This window comes from Ptychodera flava, chromosome 8 (assembly GCF_041260155.1).
Source record: "Ptychodera flava strain L36383 chromosome 8, AS_Pfla_20210202, whole genome shotgun sequence".
NCBI lineage: Eukaryota > Metazoa > Hemichordata > Enteropneusta > Ptychoderidae > Ptychodera > Ptychodera flava.
This window is the reverse complement of record NC_091935.1, coordinates 45,534,670-45,547,347: the sequence shown is the minus strand read 5'-3', so window position 1 is coordinate 45,547,347 and position 12,678 is coordinate 45,534,670. Positions and strand designations below refer to the sequence as shown.

Below are 12,678 nucleotides of genomic sequence, written 5' to 3'. Positions count from 1 at the left end.
AGACAAGCTACTCTCGCTCTCGCACAATACGAGACTTTAGGATTATTCGGGTATTCAAGATGGCGGCGAATGCTGTTTGTGTAACACTGATCTTTACCTTTCTGTCGCAATATGCCCGTTCCTCGGACGTCTTTGACAACATATTAGACGACGTATCACCATGTGTGGACGTCTGCGAACAGACCTACCCTCTGCACACTTACCCAAAGGTTTGATTCGAGTCTTATTATTACATGTTTATGCTTCCGAACACTGATGATATTCTGCCAGCGTCAGCTCATCGAGTAAGGTCACAACAGTCATAAACACGCCAAAAACCTTACACATACAATTTTTTCAATGTGTAGGGTAGCTATTGGACACCGAATCACATTGTCGCCAGTATCTTACTGTAATTATAGACCTGTTTCAACCTGGATCGCGGTATCAGTCGTGCGGAACTCATACTCACAGCCATGTTATGTTTACATTGCTCTGAAAAGGAAACCCCACTCTGAAATGGTTTCGGACAGACACATAATATTCATTTCACAAAACGTGTTCCTAAAGGATAAGGATTGGGAACTCCGTTATAAAACGTCATTGTAATTTACAAACTGTCTTAGTGCTACTTTTCAACCGCTTTCCATGCATTCTTTCTTTTCTTGAAGTACAACAACAACTGGCTTGCATTTGCCCCTCGTCCTCTGTCTTTCCTGTGGTAAATTTTATGTGTTCATTATTATTCGTGTTGGTTTCGGGGGGGGGGGGGGGGGGGGCGACGACGACAGATATAGCATCTTTGAAGTGAAATAATGACTGTCCTTTATGCACAACGTACCACTTGTACTTGTGATAAGGGATTTGACAGGGGACAGGAGTGATTTACAAGAGAATATGTACATTTTAGGCCCAGAGCATGGATGTACTTCTAATACTGACCATAGCATCCCACCATCATCATTTCTGGTTAATAAAATCACCATGATGAATTCTATTCAATACAATATGACTATGGTATCCCAAACTTGGCAATTGTCATGGCAACACATAAAAAGACAAACAAACACTGTAAAACAATCCATGATCAAGGAGAATCAATCCATGATCACCAACTGAAAAAAGCTGTTTTTTGCTCAGATTTGTAATGAATATAAATCTCAGATAGGAGTAAATGAATGTCTTTATAAATATGAATGATGTTAAAGTTTTTCTGCACAAATTTCATGGAAAGAGGCAATTTGATAGTGCTGCAGTCATTAAAAGATACAGTGAATTTGAACTTTAATGACAGTGGACTTTTTGATTTCGAAAGCGTGAAAATGTAGATGATCAAACTTTTTTTCAATGACCAAGTCAACTGATAGGATGCATCTGAAGATTAAATTGTCCAGAAATCTTGTATGTTACCATTTCTTAAAGTTATTTCTGTTTTACATGTTTTCCTTGCAAATCAAACCACAAGTGTCACACTAGCGCTTACAACTGAATGATAGGCAGTATTTTATCTTGGCATAATAGGTGATACCAAAGTGTTTTATAGACGCAATATATAATGATTGTCATATTTGCTTGTGTGCAATATTTCACATCTTGGTAAATATCTGTAGGTTCAGTATTTCAAGTTAAGTATTGAATGTGTGTAATCACACAGCATAAAGAAATAGACTTGAGTTAAGGTAGTTGTTGCTAGTGCCATCAGATTTGTAGGTAGTATTGCTGCTGTAATAATAGTAAATGCATATGCAACATGTTCATCTTGTACATGAGCAATCGTGTATCAACAAACAGAATTTAATGAAATGAAGAATACAAAATGACATCTGGTAAGATGCATCATGAATGTGTTTTATTTATAATTTTGTTTTAACAGAATGAGTCAAACATGCAGGACACCATTTGCTTTACATTTGTATTACCAGTGAGAAAGTAATAAATCCATAATTGCAAAACATTAAGTTTTGCAACAAGTTTATCATAATCTGACAAATATAGCTCAGTCTTCAGAAATTCTGAAAGTAATGTTTCTCAAGTGGCAGACATAGTCAGAGTGTATCATTTTAAATTGATTTACATTTGTGTATTTATGTTTGCTGGCTATCTGTATAAAAAGTGTTATGTGTATATATCATATATGTACCATAATGTAGGACAGAAATTATGTCACACAAGCCGCTGTGACCTACACCCATGATAGAGAGGATAGAGTTTGGCCAATTTGTACATGACTGCAGCATTGCTAAATACAACTGACAACATCTGGTCAGCAATTCTTTTGTTAATAGTTCAAGTCATGCCATAATTTGTACTCTAGATAGTCTTTGCCAGTGTATGGTTTGAGGTACATGTATGCATTATCATACAGTGCTCATCAATGAATTAGCACCTATAGATAAATACATTTATTTAGGAAATCATTCACTAGATGGTCTTTGCACCATAGATCAATTCTAGGGTGAGAAAAAATAGGGGTAATTTATTATCAATTACAATTTATTTTGTAGTTATGAAGTGATTTTGTAAGTTCCATGACAGGTGTACGGCTTTTCATATGTTTTATGAATTCCAGCAGCAACTGTTGCAAGGTACATGTGGTTAACATGTTTGTTTAAAAAAATTGACACGTGTACTGTACATGACGTGTCTTCTGTAAAAGGTCCTAGAATTAACCCTTGTGAGTGTGTCAACCTGTAGTTGAGTATTAGAATTGTTAGTTTCTAGTTGTTACAAAAAGATAACAGCCAATGCAGCGTCTTTATTGAGATTAAGTTCTACATCCAGTATGGTGAAAACCACTCATTTATAACTTCTGTAAGCTTTAGGGGAATATGGAAAGTTATAGGAACTTCAAAAATGTTAAGTCAGTTTTTTCTTTGAGATTTTAGTTTTTAAGTGGATAACCTGAAACAGTAGCATGTTTATGGACCACTTGTACAAGATAAGGACTGATTAGATCCTAGTCTTCACTTACATTTGCATTATGTGTAGCCTTTGTACATTTGCATATCCCGTTCATGCGAAGTGAATTAGTGATTTTCATGCTGTTTTGAAAGCAATTGTCAGCCATAAAGGAGTTCTGCCACAGTGTAGTATGATAGACATAGACAGCTACATGTACGGTATATGTGTGCAATAAATGATCTTGTGATGTAGATTTAAATCAGATTTACTTGTGTGCACTTTGTGTACAGTAATACAACATAGATGTAGATGATCTTATGATATAGACTTTAATCAGATGTGCATATGAGAACTCAGCGTGAAGTCAGATTATTTAAATGATTTATTTACAATTTCTTATATCATATACAACAGTTCCAACACCATGATAAAGTTCTTTAAAATTAGAAAAACATAATACAGGCATAAATCAGTTTATTTAAATTACGAGGATGCATGTACATGTAGAGTGATTGTAATCCCTGTCAGAGATCTATCAGTTGCGCAGTTTTCTGACTCAGTATCACATGTGAGTTAAATCTGTTGTCTCTGCAAGCTGTTGCCATCAGGTAGAGATTTTCAGTGCAGCAGTTGTGGAACCATGTCATGTAGATGTCGCCCTAGTGATACTGGTTGAAGGAATGCAGTGGTGTTTTCAGAGCAGTTGAAGTGTCAAAGTCATTTATGCTTTATTTGAAGGTCATATGGCTCCCATATGACCATGAAGCATGATGTAAATTGAAATCAGAGCAAATCAAATGTTGCAGTAAATTACTTTTTTATGTTTGTACGGATTTTTACAAGCCATGGGATAGCAATATGAACAGTTCAACACCAAAACGTTGTCAAAATTTGTGTAGTGGCTGTACACTGTTTTGTATGATCAGTTCCAATACACTACTCAGACTTAGCACACCTCTATGTCTGATCTTAGACTAATAAAATAATGAAAAAACTAAATTTACACATGCAAATACATTATGACATCATTGGTACAAATTGCACTGAAATCATCCCTGCCCATCTATCTAACAAATTTACAGCCTTTCCATGAATAGTTAATATGGAATATGTTGTTACCAATAACAAGAAAATTTGCCCTCAGAATTATAAAATGATTACTCCAGCCCATGAACAAAGAACGATATATCATCCTACATTGAATTTAATATTATACAACTTGTCAAGTGTATCACTTGAAGCTGAACTTTGAAGCAATTTACACCTTCAACCAGGTTTTATGAAGGAGTATGAAACAAGAAAGTCATGACATTTGTAGTATGCAGAGTAAAATTATTATAGCTGTGTGTGTTTGTTAATCCCTGAAAACGATCAAAGCTCATTAAGCTAAATGGTAATATATATCCATGCAAATAAGCCAAGTGCCATCAGGAAGTTCCATGATCAATTATTTTACACTGTCTTGACATTATCAATTATTAAGTGCTAGTAAACTCAACTAAAAATAATTGTAATGGCTAGAGTACTGTATCTGAGTATAAATAATATACTGACTGAGCAAGGTATCAAATTGTTCACCATTACTTTCTGCAACCTACTAACAATTCCATGTGATACATGTTAAAGTATTTTGCCTATGTACACATTGCAATGACATGCAATATTATTGATCAAGTTTTCAGTATTAACTAAATCAGAGGATTAATACATTCCGTGTGAATTTAAACCTGTAGCAGATCAAAGCAACTATCATTCTGTCTCTCTGTTAAAGATGCATGTGCATGCATGTATGTTACACGTATACTGCTTTTGTATACAAATTTCCATGGTATGTATGTTGTAATATTTGAGGTGAAATTGTGTATTATTTTAGTTACTATATATTTTTAAATTTGTAATTAAATTTTTGATTGGAGTTCTTTATATTTCTCAAACAGAAAAATATAAAACTCTAAATAATCTTATCCAGACAGTGGATGAGGAAGTTATAAGAAGACATATATGTCACTGCTGCCACGTAGCACCATTCATTTTTTATCGTGTTGAAGAACAGTTTGAGATGGCAAATATTTATTCATTACTTCTTGTTATGTGTTAATTTCAATCTATAGGCAGAACACCTGTTTGCTTGCAAGAGAGGATGTAGAATGTTTTCCATCATGGAGTTTGTGGAAGATTCCAATGATTTCAATGGAACAACCATCCACTGTAATGCAGGTACAGTATTGACTCAATCCATTCATTTTCTTCTTTGACACTACAATACAGGAGGAATTGAGTATTATTCCTATGATTGTATTGATGATAAACATAGCCACTACAATTTTGGTTTGGTTGTCCGAGATTTGACACTACATACAGGCTTTGAATGATTATTGAACCCATTACAGTTTGTGTTGAGTGTAAGTATTGTTATCACCAGCTGTCAGAGTCTTCATGCATTGTATTGGATGTATTTGTAAATATTTATCTCAAAAGATATGTCTGAGACTGGTTTGTTCAATTCATGGTAAAATATGACCATAGAAATGCTCTGCTGTATTAATTACATTACCCAACTCATAACCCAGGCGTCTTCAAAAAGCTTAAAATGTGCTTGTCACCTGACATGTTCCAAGATATTAGATCTGATCACTCCTGTTCAGAAACAACTGCATTTATAATACAGAACTTGTATAGAGTTCAAATTCTGCTTCTAGTACAAAGTCATCAACTAAGTTGGCTCCATCGTATGTGTCAAAACTGATTTAACCGTTCAAGCTGTGTAGATCTCTTTGATCAAGATCATGTATACATATACTTAAACTGAAACTTTTGAAGACAAAGCTCAAGTCATATTAAGACCATTCATTTACTTCTATGTAATAGCCTACAATAGGAAATTTAGTAGGAAGCAATCGTTGAAATCTTTGAATCAAGACATAGACGTACCTCTTTCTGAGGGTTATTTGTGTCTAACGTTGTGAAATGCCAGTGAGTGTCCCTGATGGATACTAATAAGTTGATACTTTGCTTGATCAATTTATCAATTGTTTTATCTACGTATCTGAGGGTAACTCTATTATATATTATTGCCTGAATACATGGGTTTAGGTGCCCGAGAGTAGGTGACAATTTACCTGACGCCAGGAGGGCAAATTGTCTCCTGCTGCGAGGGCACATAAACCCATGTATTCAGGCAATAATATTTTTATTACATGCCTCTTCACAGTTAATGCTATATGACATTTATTTAAATGCAGGGCATTTTCAAACAATTTTACCATTATTGACCAGCATCAAACAGATTTTAACGAACGTCCAAATAGCAGTGCGCGCACTGATATTTTACATCTAGCGTTAAGCGTCTACTTTGACGTCGAAAACATCAAAAGGCTTCACTGGCCTGGGTAACCATGGAAACCAGTCAGTACATCGTTCACCAGCCCGCTAACATCCCGGATGTTCCTATTCAAATCAATGCACTGATTTGCATTCACCTCGAGGCATGATGTAATAAATTAATATTTTGTTCTTCACTGTCTATTAGCTTGTCAAGAAGCCTATACTCTACCCGGCAATATGTATGCTTGTAACTTGGGATGTCAGAATCAACTTCCTTTTGCAAAGAAAAGAGTTGAAGAAGTAAGTACATCTTTCATTTACAAGGATTTACCAAACCACTTCAACCTAGGGGGGCTACAATCAACATAGAGTTGTGACATAAATGTTGTTACATTGTAAAAAGAAATTGTTTATGATTTGTTTTGTTTTGTAGTTCATATGCAGTTACATGTAGTAAAACTTGGTCACATTCAAACGTGAAGGAGCATTGTCAGTTAGTTATATTTATTGCAAGGCTGCGTACATGAACCTTGTATTAGTACTGATTCATTGTTGAAGTGTTCAAATGTGAAAACTTGATTTGCTATTATTGAAGTATAGCTTTTAATGATTCAGCTTGCAGGAGAACCTTCACCAATTCATGTCTTGGAACCTATGTTACTGGTACGACACTTCTATAATAATTTCTTGGACAATGCAAAGAGTTATGTATCATGGTCATGGTCTATGTACATGGAATCAGACAATGGCAAAGTCTATATGTTTCAATCACAGCCTCAAATATTTACATCAGGTCCCTGGGCTGACGGCGATAATTGTAAGTATTTATGCAACAGTTAGACACAAATATCTTCAAAATGAACATTTCTGGAACAAGAGTGGACAAACCGTCGAGTCACGATACAAACATTGTACAATGAAAGTATAGTTTACGGCATTTGTTGTAAAAATCATGTTACATTCTGACCTATCTAATGTAATGTACAGATCAGACTGAAAATCTCACAGACCTCAGATTAAGATTAAAATGAATGTTTCATACTTGATATAATGACATGAATAATACTTCATTGTTTTAATCTGCATTCATTTCTTTTCTATGAATCAAGGAAAGTAAATTATCTGACAGTTTGCACTGTTGTCACTAGATCCATTCACACTTTGTTTTCAATGCAATGAACTGTGGTACTCAATATGACATCGCTGATATCAACCACTTTTGTTCAAAGTCATACCTTAGTATTCATAGTGTAATATTGACTAGTGGTTATTCATACACTTTTAAGAATCCAGAAAATTTTGTGTAAAGCATGTTTAGTGAAGAATCTGTGGCGACAAGTAAAGCAAATATTTCAAAATATGGAAATGGGTAAGACCTGGAATTAAAATGTCTCAGAAAGAATTTTCTCTATTTGATTGGCAAATATTCATTGCTTGCATAGTTAGCCAATTCACAAATATATGTGTTTTACCAGTTCTAGGTTCTGACAAGATGTTACGGGATATTGAAACCAATTTACAAGCCTTGAAGAATGATGATGGAGAGAAAGGACCATCAGCAGCTATGATGATCAGTGATGGAGATGATTCTAATGATTGGTTAGCATGTGTTTCTAAGAAATCAGGATTGCCAAGATGGGTTTTAAGTGCCACTATATTCCTATCATCCATGGCTTTATTGTGGCTGTGTTGTGCTACAACTGTCACGGCTCCAGATCAAAGAGTGCGTAAAGAGGTGAGATGACACTTGAAAATGGAAGTTGTAGACCATAATGAAATCTTGGTCCATGGCCTATGCTGGTGTAGAGTTGTTTGCCATAGACTGTCTGTTACGTCTCATTTCATGACCTGTCCATGCAGATGTGTGGTTTCTTGAGACAAACTATAAGGTGGTATCATTTGACCCATTGGGATGTGGAGGTCTCTTGCCAGTATTCCCTCCGGCATACCACAGGGTAGCTTTAAATATGTTTGTTTAAAATTACATGTAATTAATTAATTTGCATCTTTGTACCTCAACTGATCAATATTACCAGTTGTTCAGCTAAATACATGGGAATGTATATAGAGTTTGTGGTGGCTGTAACAATGGTAGAGTCTATCCAATATCGTCCAAACACTTGAAATTTGAGGTTTGGAAGCAAGATACCTCTGTTTCCGAAATCATTGCGTTGCTTTCTGAGAATCACCAAATTAATATCAAATGGGGGAAAAATTATAAAAAGTTGCCATCAAACATTTTATTCTAATTTTTACAATAAATTTGAAGCTCTTAAACTTTTGCAAACGTGGAGTATTACACAAAGTGAAAGACGATCTTTTTATCCTCAGCATTGAAACAATGTGTACAGAAGTTAATTTCTGAAGCACTTGGATAACATTGATGAATGCATAATGTATGTTTTTTGTGTTTTATCCAACAGAAACTGAGTATTTATGGAGATTTGGAATACCTGAATGAAAGCAAAGACAAATACCCATATCCAGTCTACATTAAACCAGCTTCACCAGATGAAGATGCTGAACCCTTACCTATGAAAATCCACATTGATAATACACAGTCAAAGATATAAACTGCATTAATTGCTTACCCTAGAATGTGAAAATAAACAGGGTTTTCTGTAGCATTTGATTTGCTAAGTGTACAAAAGTATTTGGTGTGGATGTCATTCGAACTCCTGGTATGTTACTTTGTCTCTCATATGTTTCCATCCTTTAGACTAAGTTTATTTTTTTGAGTGGGGTGGCAAAGTCGTGACTAAATTTGTAATTATGCACTGTGTATCATAGCAGGTCTGTGTGAATTTTGTTAAAGTTTCAAATCAGTTCATCACAATTAGTTACAAATCTTTTATAAAGAAAGGGATAGTCTGGTAAAATGTGTTTACAATGGTTTTGTTTGAATTCGGTTTCAAAATGGGTTTTTGCATGAATGCAGTTACCAGTTTGGTTCGCTAATTGAAGTGACGGGATGTTGAAACAAATTTGCATAAAGCCCATAACAGATAAGATGATCCTAATTTAGTGGGAAAGAGTTTACAAGATGTTACTGTTTGTTTTTCACATTTGTCAAGGGATTTTTATTATGGCTAAATTGATTCCCTTGCCAAAACTTACAATGTAGAAGTACTTCTTCATTTTTTTAGATAAAAAGAGAGGATGTGAATTATTGACATCAGTATTTTTGGTCATAATTTCCATGTGATACAATTGCAATAATCCTTTGTTTCTTAGACTGTTTCTTCAGCAAAGACAACTTTGTCGTCAGTCACCCATTTATCTATTGATAAAAAAGAGTTCTTGGTGAGAGTGATTTGAAATGTGGTAGGTCCATGCCTTTAGTCCTTTCCAGAGTGAGGGACTGCCATCATAGAACAGATCTCCCTGTCAGACATGATACTAATAGTGCAATGAATATGATTAGATCTTTACATCTGAGAGTGCAATGTACACGGTTGGGCTGTCACAGTAATTGCTATAAATATGTCTTTTAAAGTCTGTTCAATTGAACATTATCTTTCACAAGTGATATATGTACATGTTTGTGAGCTTGTATCATCCTGCTTAAAGTTAGGGATAAGCAGATGTGACAAAATGTGTTGTGTAGATTTGACAATGACTGATTTGAACACTATGTTACATTTAGAAGGATACTTTGCCCTCAATTTTCTTCCAAAATGGAAAAAGCACAGCTTTAATATGATTACAATTTTGCAAATTCACAATTTTGGACACATCCACTGAACCGCACGCATCAGTATGGCAAGCAGAAATCAGTGATCTCAGAATCTTTATACTGAATTCACATGAATGTGTATGCACAGTTCCATGATGTGTCACCAGATGACTGCATATGTACATGTGTTTCATATCTGTGTTACATTGGTCAATCAATATGACTGCATATGTACATGTGTTTCATGTCTCTCTTATATGGAACTTGAAGAGCGCCAACAGCAGTCATTGTATGATCTGATGATAACAAATGGCTATTTATTGAAACTTTACTACCAGTAGTTCCTGTACTTTTTGTAAACCACATCCAATACTGTTATACTTCTTTGTAAAGATTGGTAGTTTTCAATTCTTGTCATCATTTTAATTTCCAGGAAAGGGTAAACAGCCTCATTATTAGTTCACTATGTTCAATATGTGGAAAAGTCAAGTGGTATTAACCAAAGGTAACAAATTAAACGTCAAAAGTCTATAAAATTACACAAACATATGTAATGTTCTTTGTCATTGCTCAGCATACTTCAATATTATCTTTCTAAAGGAAATCGGTTTTTCATTACATCAATATTATGATTTTTGAATTTAAAGTGCAGCTTGGATTCTTGGCTTTGACAGTCTGGTCTTTGAGTCTATACAGTCACAAGGACTATAGACCAAAATAAATCCTACAGATGTTTACAAAGTAGTTTTTACCAATCAGGGACAACATTTTGGAAACTGCTGCTCTTCAGTGTTTAACTCCCGTTTGACAGTGCATGTTGAAACTTTCAAACTTCATTTTAAACTGGATCATGATTTGTTTGGTGATAAAATTCCATCATTGATTTTTTTTGTTTTGGTCGGTGTTGACAAAATCATGGTCAGTAAGTTGCAGAAGTACCGTACAATAAACATTTCAGGTTGGTGACGTTTTATTTGATGATGATTAACTGTCAATTGTTTAGGAAGCAAAAGACGATGTTACTTTTCTGCATGTTACATACTTATTAAGTCATCAACAACTGACACTGGCGTTACTGTGAAGTATCATTGTATATGGTAGTTTTCTACTTATTTAAATTGTTGGCACTTTTAATCTATTACTAGTATTTGGTGCGTATATAGAGTATCTGTAGATTTATGTACTTGTGTAAATATATACCATGGTAAACAAACACTAAAATAGGTCATTACATTTCAATTACCAGAGTAATTTTTTTCTTGAAATCTGAAATTGTTTAAGCAGCAAGTTGTGGAGCACATTCCTGTAATGGTGTCCAGGTTAAGAAGTCTTGCTATTCAATAAAGGGAATATTTGGTAATACACTAACATTGTATGTTATTGTAAATTTATTTGAATTGACATCATAGTTTATACTCTTCTGATGACAGATTGGATCAAATTATTCATGAAAATTAATTATGTTCTAGTTGTGAGGACATTTCCATCTTACAAGTGTCTCCCCTTACTGTATGTTGTTTATGTTGTACTGCACATATATCCAGTTGCCTCAATGAACATTAAAATTTAGCAAAGGCCCTCTTCCATCATTGAACTTACTCCTCTGCGGTCAGACCCACTCGTAGAAATGCAAGAAAATTACTTTCATATCCTGTCTTTTAACATTTTCACAGAGATGAATACCATTTGAAAATGTGGACCACACATACCATAAGCTCCAAAAGGACTTCTTTCAGTACTATTGTACCATTTGCCAACTAGATTGTGAAGATTATGTGCCTGACCATGTTGCAAAAGCTAGACTAATTTTTATTTCTGGTCCCAGTGATGGAGTAACTGAAAGAGGAAACTTCCTATGGATAAAGCTGATTATCATGAATATTCAAAATTGTTGTCAAACTTTGACCTGTCTGATTTGAGAGTTGGTATGACATCTGTCTGAGGGCTTTGCATATGCATTGTTTTGGTCACTTGTGATTTCAATGAAGAAAGTGCTCGCCATGTACATATATCAGTCTCCGCACAGAGATTGTAACGCAGCATGGACAATTACAAGCTAGCTACGGAGTCTGACCAGTAGCCACTCTAATCTCTGCTTGGGATGCGCAGTCAATGACTCAGAGACTCTCAAACTTGGTTGGATTATCCACAATGCACCACAATCTCTGTCTGGAGATTGGCCATGTGTATTGTTCATGGACTCCCATTTGGTCATATATAGAAGAAAGATAAGTGGCAGGTCATGATTTGCAAATTACTTTTAAAAGGCTGTGAGAAATTGTTGAGGAAACCCAGAGCACACATAAAATAATTGTTTTCCTCACAGTTTTGGTTCAAAAGGCAATGGCTCACTTATGGAAACATGATTTTAAGTAAATATTCTTACTATCATCATGTGGATATACCAGATGATCAGAAATAAAACTTCAGTATCACTTGTACAGGGAAGCTACATCATTGAAATATGAAATTTTGGTTCCATCAGCTGTCAGTTTTTCAAAGAGGGCAACATAGCATTTTGGGCCAGAAAGCATACCCCTCCTGAACTATTATTGAATTTCTCTAATAAAGATGTCTTCAAAGACTTTCATTGACTGGTCCAATTGATGTCAATTTTGACTGTTACAGTAAAACCATGGTGGGTTGGATCATGGATGAAAAAGTCTATTTTTTACATCCATGGTTGGATTAAGGTTTTCGTCTGCTTACTCATGCATGTGAAGGCCTTGCAAAGGTGAACAGACTCGCAATTGTTGACAATGAGGGCGCCTTTTCAATCGCTGGCAGGGAAGGGACTG

At 35.0% G+C, this 12,678-nt stretch overlaps 1 protein-coding gene across 2 annotated transcripts; it reads left to right on the top strand.

Annotated features, from left to right (window-relative positions):
* Positions 1 to 11,248, top strand: LOC139139423 (transmembrane protein 59-like). Of its 2 annotated transcripts, none has more exons than XM_070708332.1 (6): positions 1 to 209; positions 4,992 to 5,097; positions 6,410 to 6,504; positions 6,805 to 7,021; positions 7,680 to 7,939; positions 8,628 to 11,248. In XM_070708332.1, exons 1-6 carry the CDS (start codon positions 60 to 62, stop codon positions 8,775 to 8,777), a joined length of 978 nt encoding a protein of 325 aa, XP_070564433.1. In that variant the 5' UTR covers positions 1 to 59; the 3' UTR covers positions 8,778 to 11,248. The 2 variants fall into 2 exon arrangements, with proteins under 2 accessions (XP_070564433.1, XP_070564434.1); XM_070708333.1 differs by having other exon boundaries at positions 2 to 209; positions 6,820 to 7,021.
* Positions 11,249 to 12,678: the final 1,430 nt, after the last annotated feature.